Raw genomic sequence first — 24,179 nt, 5'->3', positions numbered from 1 at the left:
ATGGAATGATGTATGGATTTGTTCATTGGTTTGGATGGAATGATCTGTGGATTTGTTCATTGGTTTGGATGGAATGATTTGTGAATTTGTTCATTGGTTTGGATGGAATGATCTGTGGATTTGTTCATTGGTTTGGATGGAATGATTTGTGAATTTGTTCATTGGTTTGGATGGAATGATCTGTGGATTTGTTCATTGGTTTGGATGGAATGATCTATGGATTTGTTCATTGGTTTGGATGGAATGATGTATGGATTTGTTCATTGGTTTGGATGAAATGATGTATGGATTTGTTCATTGGTTTGGATGGAATGATCTGTGGATTTGTTCATTGGTTTGGATGGAATGATCTGTGGATTTGTTCATTGGTTTAGATGGAATGATGTATGGATTTGTTCATTGGTTTGGATGGAATGATCTATGGATTTGTTCATTGGTTTGGATGGAATGATGTATGGATTTGTTCATTGGTTTGGATGGAATGATCTGTGGATTTGTTCTTTGGTTTGGATGGAATGATGTATGGATTTGTTCATTGGTTTGGATGGAATGATCTGTGGATTTGTTCATTGGTTTGGATGGAATGATGTATGGATTTGTTCATTTGTTTGGATGGAATAATCTGTGGATTTGTTCATTGGTTTGGATGGAATGATCTGTGGATTTGTTCATTGGTTTGGATAGAATGATCTATGGATTTGTTCATTGGTTTGGATAGAATGATCTATGGATTTGTTCATTGGTTTGGATGGAATGATCTATGGATTTGTTCATGCCTCTCACTCTTCTCATAATTTTTCTGTGTTTATCCCTTGCAATTTTTTGTGACTTTCTAAAATGAGAGAAAATACTTAAACAATATTGCACTTTCATCTGATAGTTTCATAAGAATCACAAAAGAAAGCTTTAGATTTGCATTCATGTCCTACCATAACAAAATCTTGCTGCTTAATAGAATTGCTTTTGATTGTATGTTATGTTAGTGCCGCAGATGCAGTGTAAGGAAACAGCTGGACAAGAACCTCACATTCCATAAACTTGTGGCATACATGATCGCCTTGCACACAGGTAGGTCTTCCAGCACCACTTGAGAATGAAGGGGTTCTTTGAATCCCCTTGTATGCAAGTACAGAGAATGCAAATCTTTCTTTTGCTTTCTTCACAAAAGCATGACTTCCTCCCTTTTGTTGAAATGGTCACTTAATTTTATGGAAGTCACAACTTTTGCCTACTTCATATCTACACACTAAACCCCAAATGATTTGAGCAGGCTCCCATTCCAAGTTCATTTACTTCAGCTGAGGTAGAAGAATGCTGCTGTGGAGGCTGTCAGGATGTACCAAAGCCAAGAATACTGGCTGATGATGTGGATTCAAAATTGAAAAATAATATTCACATTTCCTTCTTGCCTCGTGCAGTTGATTGCCCACAATCAAATCCACCAGGAATACAAATCTTTTATATTTTAATCCCTTTCACAGTCCATAACTCAGGCTGCTTGCTGTTTTGCTAATATGCAAATGACTTCTGATAGGATGTAAGTATAACACAATTGTCTACGTATGGACATGTGCATTCTGTATCTATGTTGTCTAAACATTTCTACATAAATAGAGTCAATACATCAAATCTAATAAAGGTAAGCTTTAAGCCTTTTTTGACAAGAGAAGGTGTCTGTATACTTTATACTTATACTATATACTTTATACTTTGTAGTCGCCAAACAATTGGTACTAGAACATACAATCATCACAGCAATATTTGATTCTGCGCTTCCCGCTCCCTGGAGTACAAATCGATAGTAAATATTAAAAATTTAAATTATAAATCATAAATAGAAAATAGAAAATGGAAAGTAAGGTAGTGCAAAAAAACCAAGAGGCAGGTCTGGATATTTGGAGGGTACGGCCCAGATCCGGGTCAGGATCCGTTCAGCAGTCTTATCACAGTTGGAAAGAAGCTGTTCCCAAATCTGGCCGTACGAGTCTTCAAACTCCTGAGCCTTCTCCCGGAGGGAAGAGGGACAAAAAGTGTGTTGGTTGGGTGGGTCGTGTCTTTGATTATCCTGGCAGCACTGCTCCGATAGTGTGCGGTGTAAAGTGAGTCCAAAGAAAGAAGATCGGTTTGTGTGATGTGCTGCGCTGTATTCACGATCTTCTGCAGCTTCTTCCGGTCTTGGACAGGACAACTTCCACACCAGGTTGTGATGCACCCTAGAAGAATGCTTTCTATGGTGCGTCTATAAAAATTAGTGAGGGTTTTAGGGGACAGGCCAAATTTCTTTTGTTTTCTCAGGAAGTAAAGGCGCTGGTTGGCCTTCTTGGCAGTGGACTCTGCTTGGTTGAACCAAGTCAGGTCATTTGTGATATTGACCCCAAGGAACTTAAAGCTTTTGACCTGTTCCATTGCGTACCACCGATGTAAATTGGGTCGTGCGGTCCGTTACTTCTTCTGAAGTCAACAACCAATTCCTTTGTCTTGCTGACATTGAGGGATAGATTATTGTCTTTGCACCATGCCACCAGGTTCTTAATTTCCTGTCTGTACTCAAACTCATCATTACCCGAGCTACATGTATTTTGCCTTCTAACACCGTTGTCACCAAATTCCCACAGTAATTCACATTGTGGCACATTTATTCAACTTTGAATGGTTCAACAACAGTCAACAGTCAACAGAACAGACTCTGGATGCTGTACTATCGAGAATTGGGGACAATAGTTCCAAATGGTTGAATCCTATTCGGTCTGCTCATACGGTAAGAGATGGTTTCTTGTACTTGAATAATGGATTATAACATTGAAGAGATTATCACTTTCATGTCACAACCTTCAATCCTTTCTCCATCCAGAAACATCCAATTCACTTGAAATCAAGTATATTGTCAAGGGCATTTCCTGGTGCCCACCATGCACAAGGCTATCCCTTGAGTGTATTTTTCTTCACAATGCTCAATCATTTAACTTTCAATTTTCCTCATCTTGGTATTTGAAAATGATATCACAGTGAACAAATGTTCTTGTATAACAATTGTATAGTCTAAATTTCATTTAAAAAGTGAATGTTCAGCACTTGATGCATTACCTTATGAGTTGCAAAAATCTATTTTCTTTGCTCTTCCATGATATCCTTTTCTTTTTGCCTTTATATGTTTTAGTTTCCTCTTAAAGCTCTTGCACGATTCAATTATTTGGCATTGTTACTGGGAGTTAATGGCAAACAAATGTCTGAATATTGCCTTCAGTGGGAGACTGACACAGGTGAAAATTCCACGTGCACATTTTCTTTAAACATTCTTGACCATAAATTGTTCAATTGTTCTGGAGTGTGGGTCTGAAGATTGTGTAATTCTACCTGTGCTACAAACATAGACAATGTTACAGGTTCTCCCTCCTTTTGAGACTAAAAAGTTCTCAAGAGGCCAACCATATGGTTATGACTTCGTCTGTCCTGACGAAGGGTCTCAGCCTGAAACGTCGACTGTACCTCTTCCTAGAGATGCTGCCTGGCCTGCTGCGTTCACCAGCAACTTTGATGTGTGTTGCTTGAATTTCCAGCATCTGCAGATTTCCTGTTGTTTGGTTATGATTTTAACTTATTTTGAAGAATGCCGTTATTCCTGTCCACCCACTCTTGTCATAAACCACAGATACTAAAAGCAGCAATTGTTACAAAATTCCTTCAAAAACACATGGCATGTGACAGGAGCAAAACGTTTTGGTGATGAGAATTACAACTAAAGTTCCTCAAAAGAAGAAAGATTTCCTGCTCCAAGTACATACAAACTGTATGGATGGTTTCTCAAGTATTTCTTGTTCATGCCTAGAGCACACAAATACACACTTTCTAGATCTGGCAAGATTGTACATTGAATTAGCAATGCAAAGCTTCTACCTGTACAACTGGCCAAAATTGCTAATTTAAATTTATATCCTGTGATTAAGCAGTCATTACAAATTTGGTTCCAGTTTTGTAACTTTTTTAATCTCAAAAATATAAACTTTTTAGTTTAATTTATCAAAATTATTTATTTAAACCTTCATTAAGTGATCCTACCTTTCTTGTTTGGAGGAATAAAGGAGTTTATTCCTTCATGGATCCGTTCCAAGATGGCTGATTGATGTCTTTTGAGAAATTAGTAACTAAATACTCTCTCTCGTATTCACATTTCCTGCAATATCTTCAGGTCAGACACTTCTTACTAGAATATTTAAGTAATTTTCCATGTATACAGGATTCTGACCTGTTAGATATTATTTTAAAAATGAACCCTTTACTGAAAGGTTTTATTGGGAAAATTTATAATTTATTGTTACAACAGCACAATTACCCTTCACTTAAGATTAAGCAAGATTGTGAGAGAAAGCCTAACATGACCTTGATAACAGAGGATTGGTTGCAGATTTTGAAGTTAGTTAACTCTTCTTCGATCTGTGCCAGTCACTCTTTAATTCAATTTAAAATTGTACATTGTTACTATTTGACAAAGGAGAGACTGTCTAAAATGTTTCCTAATGTTGATAGTCAGTGTGATAGATGTAAAACCGAGACAGCTACATTAACACACATGTTTTGGTCGTGTTCTGTATTGAAACATTTTTGGAAATCTACTTTTTCTGCAATTCCTAAAGTTTTAAAAATTAATTTACAACCTAATATATTGACAGTTTTGGTTGGTATAATCCCTCAATATATTCATAGTATTTCTCTATCAGACGAACATGTAATTGCATTCCTTACATTATTGGCCAGAAGGGCTATTTTGTTGAAAGGGAAAGATGCTTCTGCTCCTACTTTGATACAATGGTTCTCTCAGGTGATGCCATGTCTTAGTTTGGAGAAAATCAGAAGTCAAACTTTTGATCCTCGATTTGATTTCCAGAAAAGGTGGGGTTCATTTGCCTGCTACTGCCATCTGATTTGAGTTAATTAATATGGTTTCCTTCTGATTTTTGTTTAAAAGGATTTGAGTTGGTGGATTGATGTTTTTCTTTCATGGAAGCTTGTATAACGTATAACTCCAGGGTTGTGCTCCCAATGGATTTTTTTTTCGTTTTTTTTTCGTTAATAGGGTTTTTTTCCTTTTTTTCTTTCAAAAAAATATTCTTAACACTTTATTTTTTTCTTCTTATTATTGATATATTGCTTAGCTTTGTTAATCAGTTATTTTCTAATTTAATTCTTCATTGTATATATTGACATATTGACTTGATTACTTTAATATTTTTTGTTGATCTTTAATAATAATTAATAAAAAAGATTTTAAAAATGAGAAAATTGTACACTGAGGGAAGGTAGCTAAAGTCAAGAAATTAATCTGTAAGAATTAAAGAGTTGAGAATGTAATTACTAACATCCAATTCAATTACACATTAAAAGCTTGACTGGGAATCTGTAAAATAGATGCTAAGCTTGAATCAATGGTTCTTTTGTAAGAACTTTAATTTTGGATACATTTGTGTTGCCCGTGCATGTGTGTGCGTGTGCGCGCGCGTGTGTGTGTATGCGTGTGTGTGCATGCACATGCACAATTGTGTAAGTAATTTCTCAAACTTCTTATAGATACCAAATGAAATATTTCCAAAACTATCAAGACATTCTTTATGGAATCCTAACTCTTGGCTATGTATGTTAAAAGAACCTTCCCTCGTGGGTTAAGTGCTGCCGTCATTAATATGTGGCGTCTCTTCCTCAGACCCCCAGTTATGTTACATTCACCACAATCGCTGGCTTAACTGGAGTCATCATCACACTGGCCCTTATCCTCATGATCACATCTTCAACAGACACCATTCGGAGATCTTACTATGAAGTCTTCTGGTTTACACACCATCTCTTTATCATATTCTTTGCAGGACTTGTCATTCATGCAATTGGGTACGTACTTAAAATGGAAGGAATTGTTGTGAAGAAAGAGTTCTTTCTTTCAGAGAATTTTATTTTAGGATATATTATTGTATTTGTGCATCCTCAGTATTTTAAAGTACACTTCTAAAAATGATAGCAAATAAAATTTAGATAGAACCATAGCAATTTTACAACCAATGAAATAATTTTGAAGAAAGGCCAGTGTAAAAATCAGAAAACAAAACAGCTGAAATGTCATAAACTCAAGAGATTCAGCAAATGCTGGAAATCCAAAGCAACACACAGTAAATCAGAATCAGAATCAGGTTTATTATCACCGGCATGTGACGTGAAATTTGTTAACTTAGTAGCAGCAGTTCAATGCAATGCATAATCTAGCAGAGAAAAATAATAATAATAATAATAAATAAAATTTAAAAAATAATAATAGATAAGTAAATCAATTAGGTATATTAGATTTTAAAAAATGCAAAATCAGAAATACTGTGTATTTAAAAAGTGAGGTAGTGTCCAAAGATTCAATGTTCATTTAGGAATCAGATGGCAGAGGGGAAGAAGCTGTTCCTGAATCACTGAGTGTGTGCCTTCAGGCTTCTGTACCTCCTATCTGATGATAACAGTGAGAAAAGGGCATGTCCTGGGTGCTGGAGGTCCTTAATAATGGATGCTGCCTTTCTGAGACACCGCAATGCTGGAGGAACTCTGCGGGTCAGGCAGCAACGATGGAAATGGATAAACAGTCGATGTTCTGGGCCAAGATCCTTCATTAGGACAGGAAAGATGCCAGAATAAAAAGGTGGGTGGGGGAGGGAAGGAGGTCTAGCTAGAAAGTGATAGGTGAAGCCAGATGGGTGGGAAAGGTCAAGGGCTGGAGAAGAAGGAATTTAATAGGAGAGGATAGAGGACCATAGGAGAAAGGGAAGGAGGATGGGCACCAATGGGAGGTGATAGGCAGGTGAAGAGAAAAGTTAAGAGATGAGAGTTGGAAATAGAAAAAGAGAGAAGGGGAAGGGAATAAATAATTACTGGAAGGAGAAGTTGATGTCCATGCCATTAGATTGGAGACAGAAGATGAGGTATTTCTCCTCCACCCTAAGAGTGGCCTCATCATGGCAAACGAGGAAGTCAGGGACTAATATGTCAGAATGGGAATAGGAATTGGAATTAGAATGTTTGGCCACCAGGAAGTCCCACATGTGGTAGATGGTGCAGAGATGCTCAATGAAGCAGTCCCCCAATTTACGTCAGGTCTCACCAATGTAGAGGAGGCTGCATTGGTAGCACCGTATATGATGGACAACCTCAGCAGATTCTCAAGTGAAGTGTTGCCTCACCTGGATGGACTGCTTGGGGTTCTGAATGGAGGCAAGAGAGGAGGTGTAGCATTCTGTCACTTGCAGGGATATGTGCCAGGAGGGAGATCAGTGGGGAGGGATGAATGGACAAGGGAATTAGGGAAGGAGCAATCCCTGCCCGAAGCAGAGAGTTGGGAGAGGTAAAGATATGTCTGGTGGTAGGATCCCACTGAAGATGGCAGAGGTTGTGAAGAATGATGTACTGGATGCAAAGGCTCACGGGGTGCTAGGTGAGGATAAGAGGAACATGTCATAATAACATGACAAAGCGTCATCAGGAGTGTTTAGTAATACAACAAAAAATGCTGTAAATATTCAGATGACATCTGTGGAGAAAGAAACAAAAGTAACTTTTCAGGCCAATAACCTCTCATCAGTTGTTCAACTAAAACTAATAATAAAATTACCAGTAATATATCTTGAAAAGTTACTGCTGCAAGAATAAAAATACCTGGAGGTCTCAGAAGAGCATAAGAACCGTCTGATGTTCTGTGTGTAAATCTAATTTCATCGGTCTGATTTACTACTAACCATCATGCATCCCCCTGAATGAAAAACCTTTCTCTTTGTTCAGCCGTATTGTTCGACGTCAGACTGCTGAAAGCATGGAGGAACATAATTTTGAGTACTGTAAAAATCTTACAGCAGAATGGGGAAAGATCCCTGAATGTCCAATCCCTCTGTTTGAGGGAGGAGATCCTATGGTGAGTATTTCTGTAATGAAATACATTTTGTGGATGGAGTTAAGAAACTGCAAGGGTAAAAAGACCCTAACAGAAATCATGTAGAGACCTCCAAGCAGCAGATAGTGGGATGAAAATTACAACGGAGATAGAAAAGGCATGTAATAAAGGAAATCTTATGATAGCTATGGGGCATCTCAATATGTAGGTGGATTAAAAAAAAATAATTTTGGTGCTGGTTCCCGAGAGAGGGAATTTGTAGAATGCCTACAAGATAGCTTTTTAGGGTAGCTTATGGTTGAGCTTGCTAGGGGAAAGGCAATTCTGGATTGGGTGTTGAAACAGATTTGTTTAAGGAGCTTAAGGTAAAGAAACCCTTAGGAGGCAGTAATCATAATATGATAGAATTCACCCTGCAGTTTGAGAGGGAGAAGATAAAATCAGATGTATCAGTATTACAGAAGAGTAAAGGGAATTACAGAGGCATGAGAGAGGAGCAACCAAAGTTAATTGGAAGGGGACACTAGCAGAGATGACAGCAGAACAGCAATGGCTGGAATTAAGTCAAAAGGTGCAGTATAATAAATACCAAAGAAGAACTATCCTAAAGGGAGGCTGATGCAACATGGCTGACAAAGGAAGTATAAAAGTAAAAGAGAGGGCATATAAAATAGTAAAAATTAGTGGGAAGTTAGAAGATTGGGAAGCTTTTACAAACCAACAGGTAACTAAAATAGCCATAAAGAAAGAAAACATGAAATATGAAGATAGGCTAGCCAATAATATAAAAGAAGATACCAAAAGTATTTTCAGATATACTGTATAAAGAGTAAAAGAGAGGTGAGAGTGGATGTTAGACAACTGGAAAATGATGCTGGAGACGTAGTAATGGACTTCAAAGAAATGGTAGCCATACTTAATAAGTATTTTGTATCAGTTTTCATTGTGGAAGACACTAGTTGTTTGCCAGAAATTCCAGAGTGTCAGGAGGCAGAAATGATTGTTGTTGTTATTACGAAGGAGAAGGTGCTTGGGAAGCTGAAAGGTCTGAAGGTAGATAAATCACCTGGACCAGATGGACTACAGCCCGAGATTTTGATGGATGGCAGCTGAAGAGATTGTGGAGGCATTAGTAATGATCTTTCAAGAATTGCTAAGTTTTTGAATGGCAACAGAGGATTGGAAAATTGCAAATGTCACACCACTATTCAAGAAGGGGAGAAGCAGAAGGGTAGAAGGAATAAAGACATTGACTATTTTCTAAACAGGGAGAAAAATAAAAAGTCAGAGGTGCAAAGGGACTTGGGAGCTCTTGTACAGGATTCCCTAAGGTTAACTTGCAGGTAGAGTAAGTGGTAAGAAAGACAAACACAATGTTAGCATTCATTTTGAGAGGACTAGAATATAAGAGCAAGGTCCTAATGCTGAGGCTTAATAAGATGTTGGTCAAACCATACTTTGAGCATTGTGAGCAGCTTTGGGCCCCTTATCTAAGAAAAGATGTGCTGACATTGGAGAGGGTCCTTACGATATTCATGAGACTGATTCCGGGAAAGAAAGGGTTAATGTATGAGGAGCGTTTGATGACACTGGGCTTGTACTCACTAAGGTTTAGAAGAATGAGGGGGAATCTCATTGAAACATATTGAATACTGAAAGGCATAGATAGAGTGGATGGGGAGAGGATATTTCCTACAGTGGATGAGCCTAGGACCAGACGGCATAGCCTCAGAATTGAGGGAAGTCCATTTAGAACAGAGATGAGGAGGAATTTCTTTAGCCAGATGGTTGTGAATCTGTGGAATTCATTGCCACAAACCACTGTGGAGGCCAAGTCATTGAGTATATTTAAAGCAGAGGTTGATTGTTTGTTGATTGGTCAGGACATCAAAGATTACCGGGAGACAGTAAGTGAATATGGAGTTGAGAAGGATGATACATCTGCCATGATGGAATAATGGAGCAGACTCAATAGGCTGAGTGGCCTAATTCTGCTCCTATATCTTATGATTCACAAAGAGAAGGACGTGGAGAGTGGGGAGATCAATACAGAGCTTATTGACGTGATCGGGCATTTCCAGGTAAAGGAGGAGGTAGTGCTGGGTCTTTCAAAGTGTATTAAGGTGGATAAGTCTCCAGAGTTGATGGGATTAACCCCAGGTTATTGAGAGAAGCAAGAGAAGAGAATTCTGAGGCCTTGACCACTATCTCTGTGTCCTCTCTAGCCACAGACGAGGTCCAGACAACTGGCAAGTAGCTAATGGTCCAGTATTCAGGAGGGGAACCAGGGATAATCCTGGAAACTACAGACAGGTGCATCTCACATTAGTGGTAGGGAAGTTACCAGAGAGAATTCTTAGCCATAAGATTTATGAGCATTTGGAAAACCATGGCCTAATTAGGGAGAGTCAGCGTGGTTTTGTGCAGGGAAAGTCATGTCTTACTAACTCAATTGATTTTTTTGATGAGGTGATGTGTGATTGATGAAAGTAGAGTTGTGAATGTTGTCTACATGGATTTTAGTAAAGGTGTTTGAAAAAGGTCCTTCATGGCAGGCTCATCCAGAAGATTAAGATGCATGGGATTTATGGTGAATTGGCTGCTTGCATTCAGAACTGGCTTGCCTATAGAAGACAAAAGGTAGTGGTCGAAGGGATTTATTCTAGCTCAAGGTCTGTGATTCATGGTATTCCACAGACATCTGTACTAGGACCTTGGCTGTTTGTGATGTATTTATATGACCTAGATGAAAATATAGATGGGTAAGTTAGTAAGTTTGCAGATGATATGAAAATTGGTGGTGCTGTGGATTGTATAGAAGATGGCAAAGAATACATCAGGATATAGATATAGGCAGAAGGGATTAGTTTACTTGGCCATTTGATTACTAATTTAATTGGTCTGGCACAACAAACATTGTGGGCTGAATGGCCTGTTCCTGTGCTGTATGTTTCATGTTTCTCTGCACGTTTAGTCTCTGTAGACCATGATCATTTCATGGGCTAGAAAAAAGACTGGTGATCTCTTTTTTAAAATTCATCAAAATGGCTGAAAACGGTAGCAGCGAGAGACTGTAATAACATTTAGAAACAGGATTGCGGTCTTTATCCTTTGTGCTTGCTCTGCCTATCAAAAGATTATGATATTTATCTTGGTGTCCCTTCTCCTTAACCATTGATTTCACCAATAACCATTAATTTCAAAAAGTTGATTGTTTTCTGCCTTGAATATATTATATGACTGGACCTGCATAATGACCTTGGATAGAGAACTCTAAAGATTCACCACTCACAAAGTGAAGAAATTTCTTCTCATCTTAGTCCTTACTGAACAGCCCTCGTGTACATTTATAAATTCACAATCATTTCCCTTTTTGTGGGAAAGCTGTCAGCATCACATCAGTAATGAAAACAAGGAGTTTACTGCCAGGTCACACACAGGCTCAGCAGGTACCTTCCAACATTTTCTCATGAATATTGTCCTGCATGTTTCTACAAGGCTAATAATGGGTGTGAAGTTCATAGGTATGAAATTGATAAATCCAGTATATGACAGATAATTTCATTAATGTATAGAATTATAATTGCATGAATTTTTTAAAGTTTTTTTTTCATCTGGGCATCATAGGGAAGGCGAGCATTTATTACCCATCCTAACTTGCTTGTGAGAAGTTGGTGATGAACCAGTTTCTAGAACTACCAGAGTTGCACACAGTGCTAATGGACAGACAGTTATAATGATTCTAAACATGAACCTTCTTATCTTTGCTACTTTGCCTGACACAACAACTTGCAGCTGCTATGAGCATTTCACTTCCGTAATTCAGTGATGAGACTCTTTGAATGTTCCCTGCTTTGCTTACAATGTGCTGTTGCATTCCAGACTTGGAAATGGGTGCTTGCCCCAATGATACTGTACGTCTGTGAGAGATTGATACGACTATATCGATCACAACAGAGGGTTGTCATCACCAAGGTAAAGAGAAGTACAGCATTGATATGAGTTAATGAGTTGTCATTACTTTGGCAGAGTTCAACAGTTTGTTCTGCACAGTTCCCATGTGACCTGCCCTCATGTGTGTTGTCACGATGCCAGATATAAAAACTGACACTCAAAAAAGCTCTTCAGCTTCACAGGCAACCTGGCTATAATCTAGGACAATTATAACACTGCTTTTAGATTTGACACTCTTGAAATTTCTGAGGAAAATCAGGAAACATTTCATGCAACATAAAGTGACTGCTATGTATATGAATTCAACATACATTTGTCACACCATGAAATTTGAGCAAAGGTGAAGAGCTGGCAGCTCATTTGTATTGACAGAGGAAGAGTCATTGGTTGAGACTGCAGAGGAACTCTTTTTGTTCCTTACTGCCATGAGATTTATTTTGCACACTGGAAAATCACTTAACACTTCATAAAAGGATGACATATTACCAGACCTTCTGTACTGATCTGCCAACATTAATAACAGCAAATAGACCATTTTGCAGAATGGATTCAGTCGGTGAGGTACCTGGGAATATCAATCTTAAAATAGATTGCTTTTGTACTTTAATTTTTAATTTGTGCATTTTGGAATTGTTAGACTCCTCCTACATGTACCCTCCTACATATCTGCCTGGGTGTCTCTCCATCAGTTCTGCTTTAGTCACCTCGTTGCCATGCCAATGCGAGTCAAATGGAACAGGACTTTTTTTTAGCCTGAATAGTTGTGCAGTTTTATCACTTGGTAATAGTTATGAAGAGGTGGTTTACTGCTAGCAATGAAACAGGGACTTTGCCAATCCACCTACTTTCTGCCCTGGGTCACATGTTAAAATTATATGTCAGGCATATTTCTTTCCTCTAAAACCTGATCACAAGGATGTTAATAAAATTTGTCACAATGACAAAATATCTCGCAAATTATATTGAAAGCAATGACACCTTTAAACTCACTACAACTTATTTTCCAGATTATTGTTCATCCATCAAAAGTCCTTCAGCTTCAGATGCAGAAGAAAGGTTTTAAAATGGAAGTTGGACAATACATCTTCATCAACTGTCCATCCATCTCACAGCTAGAGTGGCATCCGTTCACCCTGACCTCCGCTCCAGAAGAAGATTATTTTAGTGTGCATATTCGATCAGCTGGTGATTGGACAGATGGCATGATCAAAGCATTTGGAGAAGAAGGAGACGGGGGACCAAAACAAACGCAACCAAGGCAGGTCAAGTGGAAAAGCAGAATAATGAATTATGTAATTAATGAAGAATATTAAGAGGCATCATGGGCTGAAACAGTGCCAGGGTGTTACATTGACTCGGATTGTGTTAATGGATGAAAGCCATCAATGAGGAAGAATATCAGAAATGGCCAGTACTTCCAGAAATAAAAATATAGAATAATTTGTTTATTTAGATTATCTTGCTTGTTACATACACCTGTTAGGGTGCATTCTCCAGATACCTTATAAGGTAACCATAGCCTTCAGCCAGGAGCAGATGTCATCAGGTGGTTCCCAACCTTCACAGAGTGTTTCAACCCTTAACCACAACACTCTCCAGTTGGTGGGCCGGCAGTGGTGGCCAAATCACTGCCCATCTGCTCCTGGCTTCCAGCTTCCCTCCTCTCGCCCACTCCAAATCCAACAAGAGGCTTGTTCTGCTTCTTCCCCCATCTTACGAGCTGCTTGTTTTTTCCTAATTTAGTATTAAAGTAATCCCCATTCACAAAATATCTTTTGTAAGTATTTTTATGCACTGCTTTCACAACGAATTCTTTTGCTTTTGCTGCCACAGGATTGCAGTGGATGGTCCTTTTGGAACAGCTAGTGAAGATGTCTTTCATTATGAGGTCAGTGTTCTTGTTGGAGCCGGCATTGGAGTGACACCATTTGCATCAGTTCTGAAGTCAATCTGGTACAAGTACGAACATTCTAATGCTGAACTGCGAACCAAAAAGGTATGTTGCTTCTTAAAAATAAACGTGTTATTATCCTCACTAACTTCATTGCATCAAAAGGCAAGTAAGCTTGAGAGCCTGCTTTCATAGTCAATGGTCATCCCTCGTGTCAAATGATCATAACATGAGCTGAGCTGGCCTATCGCTCTCCTCAGTTATGAAAGCTACTTAGTCAGGTGGCCAGGCCACTCAGTGACATTTTCTTCCAGAAGCATGGATGACAATAACAATTCACAATCCTGACCTTCCACATGTAAAAGTAAATCTCTTCAAAGGATGGGTCAGGTAGTTCCTCTCCCTTACTCAACAATTCTATCATTGTGAAGCTTACTCAAAGAACCACGATGATAGAATTGTTCACAGACAGAATGAAATAACTATGAATTCTTATGTAAAACCCTAAAATATTCTCATTGAACTTTGTTCACCAGCTTATCCTTTATTTATTGGTAGATATACTTTTTCTGGATCTGTCGAGAGACTCAGGCATTTGTATGGTTTGCCGACTTACTCCGATCACTTGAAAGCAACATGGAACAACTAGGCAAACCTGACTTTCTCAACTACAAGCTTTACTTGACTGGATGGGATGCCACGCAGGTATTGTGTCCAAACTTACTGTTCATTTTGGCTTCAGTTAAAAAAAAACACACACAAAATGCTGGAGTAACTCAGCAGTTCAGACAGCATCCATAGAAAGGAATAAAGACTTTATTCTTTACTATGGCTGCCACCCGACCTGCTGAGTCACTCCAGTATTTTGTGTGTGTTACTCTGGATTTTCAACACAATCCGAATCTCCTATCTTTAATCACAAAATAATAAACCAATATTGTGCCTGAAGATGTAACTATAACTAGTTACTAATAGCTAGCCAGGTAGTAGTGAGGCAAGGACTGGGAAGTCGCACATGTCACTCCATTCATTGGGTATATTTAAAGGGTCTTGATCAGTAACTGTATCACAGACGAGAATGAGTTTGAGAGGGAAAATAAATCAAATGGCAGAGCAGAGTCAAAGGGCCAAATTGCTTAATTCTGCTCCTACGTCTTATGGTCTTATACAAGTATGGAACTAAGCCAATTGAAGTAATGCAAAGATAAACAGACATGAAATATAATAATAATTTTCAATTTGATTGGCACTTTGGCTTGAGAATGATGGTTTCTTTGATTTCTCCCTCAGACTTTTCATTGTCCTGAGTGGAAGACAATGGTGGGGTGAATGTAAGAGCCAAAGTCAAGTGAATATTCTCAGGTGAAGAATTTATCAGAAAGACAAGCATTACATGGTCATTATTTTTACAAGGGACATTTATGGAAACCTGCAACACTTTACACGAAACTCAAACTCTGGCATGCTACTGTGCAAAGGAACTGTGTGAACTACATTTTCTATTAAGAATGCGGGCAGAGTAGATTTAATTACAGCATCTTTGCCTCAGACCTGCAGTTTCCTCATTGTTCTTTCTCCCTCTACTTGCAGGCTGTTCACATCAAGGTACACTTTGATAAAGAGACTGATGTGGTGACAGGACTCAAACAGAAAACACACTACGGTAGACCTAACTGGGACAAAGAGTTCCACTTGATTGCACAAGCTCACCCCAAGTAAGTGATCAACAATTCTGTGAGCATTATCCCTCAATATTCACAATGAAGGATTTGACAACAAAATGTAGCCTTCTAAATATGGTCTTGTACAGCAGAAAGGTTCACAGCTTCAGGTTTGCAATCCTTTACCTACAGTATTCGCAGAGTCATACAGCACAGAAGCAGGCCCTTAGTTCTAACTGGTCCATGCTGATGAAGGGTCTGGGCCCGAAACATCGACTGTTTACTCTTTTCCATAGATGCTGCCTGACCTGCTGAGTTCCTCCAGCATTTTGTCTATGTTGCTTAAGATTTCCATTAATCTACAAACGTTTGTAATTCCATATGCTCATATATATATATATTCCTATTCATATACTTGTCTAAGTACTCTTTTAGATGTTGTTAATGTACCTGCCTCTACCATTTCCTCTGGCAGCTCTTCCATATAATGACCACTCTCTGGGTGAAAATGTTTCCCCTACAGGTTCCTATCAAACCTCTCCCTTCTCTCCTTAAACTTATACTCTAGTTTGCGATTCCCCATCTCTGGGAAAAAGACTGTGCACATTCACCCTCATATTTTTATACATATCTGTAAGATCATCTAAAAGGTACATCCTGTACCAAATACAGTGTATTATCACAAACAAGAGAAGGTCTGCAGATGCTGGAAATCCAAAGCAACACACACAAAATGCTGGAGGAACTCAGCATCTATGGAAATAAAGCATTTTGTGTGCCCAAAACATCGACTGTACTTCTTTCCAAAGTGTATATTCATAGTTTTCTGCCCATCCACTTTAAGATTTGATGTGTTGTGCTCTACTGCACACCACCATTGTAACCCACGGATATTTGAGTTACTATTGCCTTCCCATCAGTTTGAACCAGTCTAACCATTCTCCTTTGATCCCTCTCACTTACAAGCCATTTTCACCCACAGAATTGCCACTCACTGGATGTTTTTCTAAATTGTTTTCACGATTCTCTCTAAACCATAGAGAGTGTTATGTGTGAAAATCCCAAGAGATCTGCAGCTTCTGAGACACTCAAACTACTTCCTCTGGCACCAACAATCATTCCATGATCACAGTCATTTAAGTCACATTACATCCCCATTATGGTGTTTGATCTGAACAACAACTGAGCCTCTTGACCATGTCCGCATGCTTTTATTCATTGAGTTGCTGTCACATGATTGACTGATTAAATATTTGCATTAATGAGCAGGTGTACAGGTGTACCTAATAAAGTGGTCACTGGGTGTATGTTCCTATCAAAAATTGCCCAACCTGCTCAACCTCTCTCTGTAACTCAAGACTTGGCAGTATTCTCATAAATCTCCTCTGCATTTTTCCAGCTTAGTGGCATCTTTCCTATAGCAGGCTAACCAAAACTGAACACAATATTCCTCAGAATATCCTCTGTAAAAACATACAATGATGTTAAGCTTTACTGATCTAGAGTTCCAGGTTTTTCTTTGCAGTTTTTTTAAATAAAGGCACAAATATTAGCCACCGTTCAATCTTCCAGAATTTCACCTGTCACTAATGTCTCAATTATGGTGTCATAGGAAAACAAATGTAAAATAAATTCTTTATTAGAAAGAGTGAAGAAAACAGAATCCAGCAAGCTTAGAACGAGGCAACTCGGTTTAGGATGGAACACTGGCAAAGAGTAGGCTGGCCAGTCATTGTTCCTAACCTGTCATTGTTACTCGGGAAGATCTCAGACAGAAAATGAGAAGAAATTTTTAAGCAACTTAAAATTCTGCTTCGCCATTTCATTCCGGCTGAGCACCAATCTCCTGCTTTCTCCCCGTTAAGAACCTATGTACTTATCCAAACTTCTCTTAAATGTTGAAATTGAACCCACATCTACCACTTCCTCTGGCAGCTCATTCCACAGTCTCACCATCCTCTGAGTGAAGTTCCTCTTCATGTTCTCCTTAAACATTTCACCGCTCATTCTTAATCCATGATCCATTCTTAATCCATTCTAGTCTCACTCAACCTCAGTGGAAAATGCCTGCTTGCATTTATTCTATCTATACCCCTCATAATTTTGTATACCTCTATCAAATCTCCCCTCCTTCTCCTACAGTCCAGGGAATAAACTCCTAACCTACTCAACCTTACCCTGTAACTCAGATCCTCAAGAACTGGCAACATCCTCGTAAGTTTTCTCCACACTCTTTCAACTTTATTGATATCTTTCTTGTAGGTAAGTTACTAGAACTACAGACACTACTCTGAATTATGCCCCACCAATGTCTAAAAGAACTTCAACATAAAATCCCAACTCCTGTATTCAGTACTTTGATTTATGAAGACAAAGACTCTCTTTATGACTCTATCTACTTGTAATGCCATTAAAGAATTATGGATCTGTAATCCAAGATTCCTCTGTTCTACCCCACCCCTCAGTGACATACTTTATATCCCTTCTTTATGCTTGCTCAGCAAGAATAGTACAGATGCCAGGCAGAATAGTTGGATGCTCCTCTTGCGGGATGTGGGAAGGCAGGGAGATCTCCAGTGTCCCTGACGACTGTAACAGCGAGGAGTGCATCCAGCTGCAGCTTCTAACAATTGCGTTAAGGAACTATAGCTGGAACTGGATGAACTCCGGATCATTTTGGAGGCTGAGGGGGTGATAGATAAGATATATAGAGAGGTAGTTACACCCAAGGTGCAGGACACAGGGGACGGGGTGACAGTCAGGAAGGGGAAAAGGGTTAAGGAGCTATTTCAGAATAACCCTGTGGCTTTTTAGAGCAGCTCGTGGTTGAGCCCACCTGGAGATCAGCAATTCTGCACTGGGTGTTGTGCAATGAACCAGAATTGATTAGAAAGCTTAAGGTAAAAGAACCCTTAGGGAAAAGTGATCATAACATGATCAAATTCACCCTGAAATTTGAGGAGAAGCCAAAGTCATATATATCTGTATTACAGTGGAATAAAGGGAATTACAGAAATGAGAAAGGAGCTGGCCAAAATTGATTGGAAAAGAACACTGGCAGGGATGATGGCAGGGCAGCAATGGCTGTAATTTCTGGAAGCAATTCAGAAGGCACAGGATATATACATCCCAAAGAGGAAGAAGTATTCTAAAGGAAAGATGACACAACCATTACTAACAAGAGATGTCAAAGCCAACATAAAAGACAAAGAGAGGGCATATAATAGAGCAGAAATTAGTGGGAAGTTAGGGATTGGAAAGTTTTTAAAAACCAACAGAGGGCAACTAAAAAGGTCATTAAGAAGGTAAAGATGGAAGAGGTGGTTGCAGAGATCATGGAGGCTTTAGTAATGATCTTTCAAGAATCACTAGAACCTGGAATGTTTCTGGGAGACTTTTTGCAAATTGCAAATGTCCCTCCACTCTTCAAGAAGGGAGAGAGGCAGAAGAAAGAAAACTATAAGCAAGTTATTCTGACCTCAGTGGTTGGGAAGATGTTGGAGTCGATTATTAAGGATGAGGTCTCGGGGTACTTAGAGGCAAATGATAAAATAGGCTGCAGTCAGCATGGTTTCCTCAAGGGAATATCTTGCCTGACAAATCTGTTGGAAATCTTTGAAGAAATAACAAGTAGAATAGATAAAGGAGAATCATTTGATGTTTCATACTTGGATCTTCAGAAGGCCTTTGTCAAGGTGCCACACATGAGGCTGCTTAACAAGCTAAGAACCCATGGTATTACAGGAAAGATCCTAGCATAGAATGATGATTGGCAGGAGGCAAAGGTTGGTAATAAAGGGAGCCTTTTCTGGTTGGCTGCTGGTGACTAGTGGTGCTCCACAGGGGTCTGTGTTTCTTTTTACATTAATTGTCAATGATTTGGATGATGGAATTGATGGCATTGTTGCAAAGTTTGCAGACAATGTGAAGATAGGTGGAGGGGCAGGTAGCTTTGAGGAAGTAGACAGCCTACAGAAGGACTTAGACAGATTAGGAGAATTGGCAAAGAAATGGCAGATGGAATATAGTGTCGGGAAGTGTACGGTCATGCACTTTGGTAGAAGAAATTAAAGCGTTCACTATTTTCTAAATAGAGGGAAAATACAAAAAACTGAGGAGCAAAGGGACCTGGGAGTCCTTGTGCAGGATTCCCTAAAGGTTAATTCGCAGGTTGAATCGGTGGTGAGGAAGGGAAATGCAATGTTAGCACTCATTTCAAGAGGACTAGAATATAAAAGCAAGGATGTTATGTTGAGACTTTATAAAACACCAATGAGGACTCACTTGGGGTATTGTAAGCAGTTTTGGGCCCCTTGTCTTGGAAAGGATGTGCTGAAACTGGAGAGGATTCAAAGGGTGTTCACGTAAATAATTCCAGGATTGAATGGCTTGTCACAGGAAGAGCGTTTGATAGCTCTGAGCCTGTATTCACTAGAATTCAGAAGAATGAGGGGTGACCTCATTGAAATCTATCAAATGGTGAAAGGCCTTGCTCTAGTGGATGTGGAGAGGACGTTTCCTATGGTGGGAGAGTCTAAGACCAGAAGACACTGCCTCAGAATAGAGGGGCATCCTTTTAGAACAGAGATGAAGAGGAATTTCTTTAGCCAGAGAGTGGTGAATCTGTGGAATTCTTTCCCACAGACAGCTGACAAGGCCAAGTCTGTGTGTATATTTAAGGCAGAGGTTGATAGATTCTTGACTGGTCAGGGCATGAAAGGATAGGGGGAGAAGGCAGGATATTGCGGCTGTGAGAAAAATTGGATCAGCCATGATGAATTGGCAGAGTAGACTTGATGGGCCAAATGGCCTACTCCTGCTCCTATATCTTATGATCTTATACTATTCTCTGTGTGAATCCTACCCTGGTCAGTCCTTCTAAAGAGCAACATCTCACACAGCTTTAATATATTGATGACATAAATGATTTATCTTGGAAATCAATAAAGTCATGTTTGCTTCTTCTCATAGGTTGTTAAACAGGTCAGATAAAATTCTTTAGGTAACAGACTACAACTATTTGTTCGTTATCCTAACAATTACTCAGATGCTATCATAAGATCAGGAAACACTGTAAGAGCATTTATAGGGACTTAAGTTTTCAGGACACCACTGAAAATAAGTAGCAAACAATCTTATTTTTGAAATGTGAGACATCAGGAAACTAAAATTCTGGACAAAATACAGAGCTATATTCTATACACAGATCTAAAAACTGTGATGTGATTAATAGAAATTTACCTTGGCCCATTAAATGTACTTTGACCAAACATATCCCACCAGCTATGTACTATCAAGGAAATAGGTATATATCAAAAGAACAAAGTTCAGTGCAAAAAAAAAGCTGAATGCCAAAGTTAACAATAAGATGTTGTTTCTAGCGTTTGCCTTTGGACTTGTTGAAGCAAAAAAGACAAACACACAAGAATCAGAATGGGGAAGGTAATTACAATGCCATGGGGATATGGAAGGTGAGCAGCAGGGTATCAAGACCAATTTCATGCATAGTTTAAAGGCATTGAAAGGCGCGTGGTAAAATTGTCATGTCACTTTGCACTCTCCAGTTCAACATCCTCTTTGAACTGTACAAACAAATTCAGCACACCACATTTGAGGAGATACAAATAAATTCCTGTCCTGTTCATAAGAAACATCAGACAGTGGGCAAGATTTATACATTTGCATGGGAAATATCTATTGGAACTGATGTGGATCCTAATGAGAACATTCCCTCTGAACAAGTGGAGAACTTGTTGATGGGACGTTGCTTGATGTGACAACTACGGAAGTAAGTTTGATGCGGTCTTAAATTAGATCAGCAAATTTGTGGACGACACCAAGACTGGGGGTTTAGTGGACGGCAAGGAAGGCTATCAAAGATTGCAGTGGAATCTGGACCAAATGGTAAAATAGACTGAAAAATGGCAGATGGAATTGAATGCAGATAAGTGTGAGGTGTTGCACTTTCGGAGGATAAACCAGGGTAGGACTTAAATAGTGAGTGTTAGAACACTAACAATCACAGAGAAGGTTCTGGGAATACAGATTTATAATTCCTTGCAAGTGACATTATAGGTAGATAGGGTTATAAAGAGGGGCACAATGGCCTTCATAAATCAGAATAATGAGTATAGGATTTGGGGTGTTATCTTGAAGTTGTATAAGATGTTGGTAAGGCCAATTTTTTTTTCAGATTATGAAGACACACAGTCCTCTTTTATTGTCATTTAGTAAAGCATGCATTAAGAAATGATACAATATTTCCTCCGGTGTGATATGACAAAACATAGGACAGACCAAGACTGAAAAAAACTAACAAAACCACATAACTATAACATATAGTTACAACAGTGCAACAATACCATAACTTGATGAAGAAGTCCATGAGCACAGTGGAAGTTCAAAGTCTCTCAAATGTCCCACATCTCACCCAGACAGGAGAAGGAAGAAAATCTCTCCCTGCCATACCCGACCACGGTCCGACTCTGAGTCATCCGAAAACTTCGAAATCTGATGAGCTCTCCGACACCGAGTACTGAGCGCCATCTCTATCCGAACGATTCGACCTCCATCTCAGTCGCCAACAGCAGGCAAAGCCGGGGATTTTGAGGCCTTCCCTCCAAAAGATTCCCGACCATGCAGTAACGACAGCAGCGAACGTGCGTTTCAGAAATTTTTCCAGATGTTCCTCTGTGCTTTCATGTCCATCTCCATCAAATCAGAATTGTCCACGGCCCCTATTTAACAGATACGATATCATGTTTCACCGGAGGGCTGTGCACGCGCAGCACACTACTTCTCTCTCCTCCCGTCAATGATCAGCATTCTGACATAAGAGTTGGGGCTGTCCAGGTGGGTCAGGGCAGAGTGAAGTGCCGTGGAGATGGCGTCCTCTATTGATCTGTTGGTGCAATAGGCAAATTGATGGGGGTCCAGGGTAGTTGGCAGACAGGATTTCAGATGTGATAGAACCAGTCTCTCAAAGCACTTTGCAATGATGGGGGTGAGTGCAACTGTGCGGAAGTCAGTCAGGCCTGTGGCAGTGGAATGCTTTGGCACTGGCACGATGGTTCAGATCTTGAAGTTTGTGGGGACAATTGCCTGGGCCAGGAACAGATTAAAAATGTCCGTGAAGACCCCGGCCAACTGCTCTGCACAGACTCTGGGCACACAGCTAGGTATACCATCCAGACCAGTTGCCTTCCGTACATTCACCCTGCTCAGGGTGGCGCAAACATCGGAGGTGGAAAGTGAGAGAGGCAGTTCACCAGGTGGGAGATCCGCTTTGAGGGTGACCTCCTTGTTCTCTCAGTCAACCTGAGCGTATAAGTAATTGAGCTCATCAGGGAGGGAAGCAGAGCTGGAAGGGGGCACAGTACTAGGTGGTTTGAAGTCTGTAATGACCTGTATGCCATGCCACATGCGCCGGGGTCTGAGGAGTTGAAATACTCCTCGAATCTCTGTTTGCATATGTGTTTAGCCTGAGAGATTCCCCTCCTCAGGTTGGCCCTGGCTGAGCTGTAAGCCTCCCGGTCTCCAGACCTAAAGGCTGAATCTCTGGCTTTGAGCAGGAGGCAAGCCTCTGTTCATCCATGGTTTCTGATTGCGGAAGACTTTTATTTGTTTTTGTGATGTCACTCCATCTACACACTTGTTGATGTGCTCAAGGACAAAGTTGGTATATAAGTCAATGTTAATCTGAGAGTCTGTGGTGGCATGGTGGTATGATCATGCAATTTAGTGAAAGAAATGGAGTAGACTCTTTTCCAAACAGGGAGAGAATTCAAAAATCAGTGGTGCAAAGGGTCTTGGGAAACCTAGTGCAGGATTTCCCAAAGTTTAACTCAGGCTGAGCTGGTAGCAAGGAAGGCAAATGCATTGTTAGCATTCATTTGGAGAGGACGAGAATATTAATGCAAGGATGCAATGTCCAGGCTTTATAAGGCATTGATCAGAATGCATTTGGAGTATTGCGGGCAGTTTTGAGCCCCATATGCTGGTATTGGTTATGGTCCAAAGGAAATTTATGAGAATGATCCCAAAAATGAAAGGGTTAATGTGAGAGGACTGTCTGATGGTTTTGGGCATATAATTGCTGGAGTTTAGAGTAACATGAGGAATCTCATTGATTGGATGTGGAGAGGAAGTTTCTAATAATGGGAAAGTCTAGGACCAGAGGGCACAGCCTCTGAATAGAGGTATGTCCCTTTGGAACAGAAATGGAGAGGAACTTCTTTAGTCAGAGGATGGTGAATCAGTGGAATTCATTGCTACCGATAGCTGTGGAGGCCAAGTCATTACGTATATTTGACACAGAGGTTGATAGGTTCTTGATTAGTAAGGGCATCAAAGCTTATGTGGAGAAGGCAGTAGAATGAGGCTGAGGTTGAAAATAAATTGAATAAAATTGAATGGCGGAGCAGTCAAATGGGCCGAATGCCCTAATTCTGCTCCTATATCTAATGGTCTTCTGTTGGAGAAGAAACATTCAGTAGAGCTCGGAGCATCTCAATTGTCTATGACAAGCCCAGAGACCAATCATGACTGGAGGAAAGAGAGCACAATATCCCAAACTATTCACACTATCAAATAGCACCTGAGGCAAAGTTTATGTGAACTGCATCAGTCACCTCAAGAGTTCCAAGAACTGGGGTGGATGAGTCATCCTTGAGCTTGAGGGACCACTAAAATGAAATACCAAGGTGAGGGATAGGTAGGGTATTTACTGTAGAAAATACCAGTCATCTTTTAGATTATTTTGTAGCTC

General features: G+C 39.7%; 1 protein-coding gene across 1 annotated transcript in view; it reads left to right on the top strand.

The window, feature by feature from the left end:
• nox1 (NADPH oxidase 1) overlaps positions 1-24,179 on the top strand; it is a 34,436-nt gene that overhangs the window by 7,377 nt on the left and 2,880 nt on the right. The window contains exons 4-12 of the mRNA XM_072270573.1: positions 984-1,068; positions 2,616-2,758; positions 5,696-5,877; positions 7,798-7,927; positions 11,789-11,881; positions 12,868-13,118; positions 13,694-13,856; positions 14,310-14,456; positions 15,342-15,466. Coding sequence (XP_072126674.1) covers positions 984-1,068; positions 2,616-2,758; positions 5,696-5,877; positions 7,798-7,927; positions 11,789-11,881; positions 12,868-13,118; positions 13,694-13,856; positions 14,310-14,456; positions 15,342-15,466 — 1,319 coding nt within the window. The remainder of the gene's footprint in view (positions 1-983; positions 1,069-2,615; positions 2,759-5,695; positions 5,878-7,797; positions 7,928-11,788; positions 11,882-12,867; positions 13,119-13,693; positions 13,857-14,309; positions 14,457-15,341; positions 15,467-24,179) is intronic.

Source organism: Mobula birostris, chromosome 10, assembly GCF_030028105.1.
Source record: "Mobula birostris isolate sMobBir1 chromosome 10, sMobBir1.hap1, whole genome shotgun sequence".
NCBI lineage: Eukaryota > Metazoa > Chordata > Chondrichthyes > Myliobatiformes > Myliobatidae > Mobula > Mobula birostris.
This window is presented reverse-complemented; position numbering and strand designations above follow the sequence as displayed.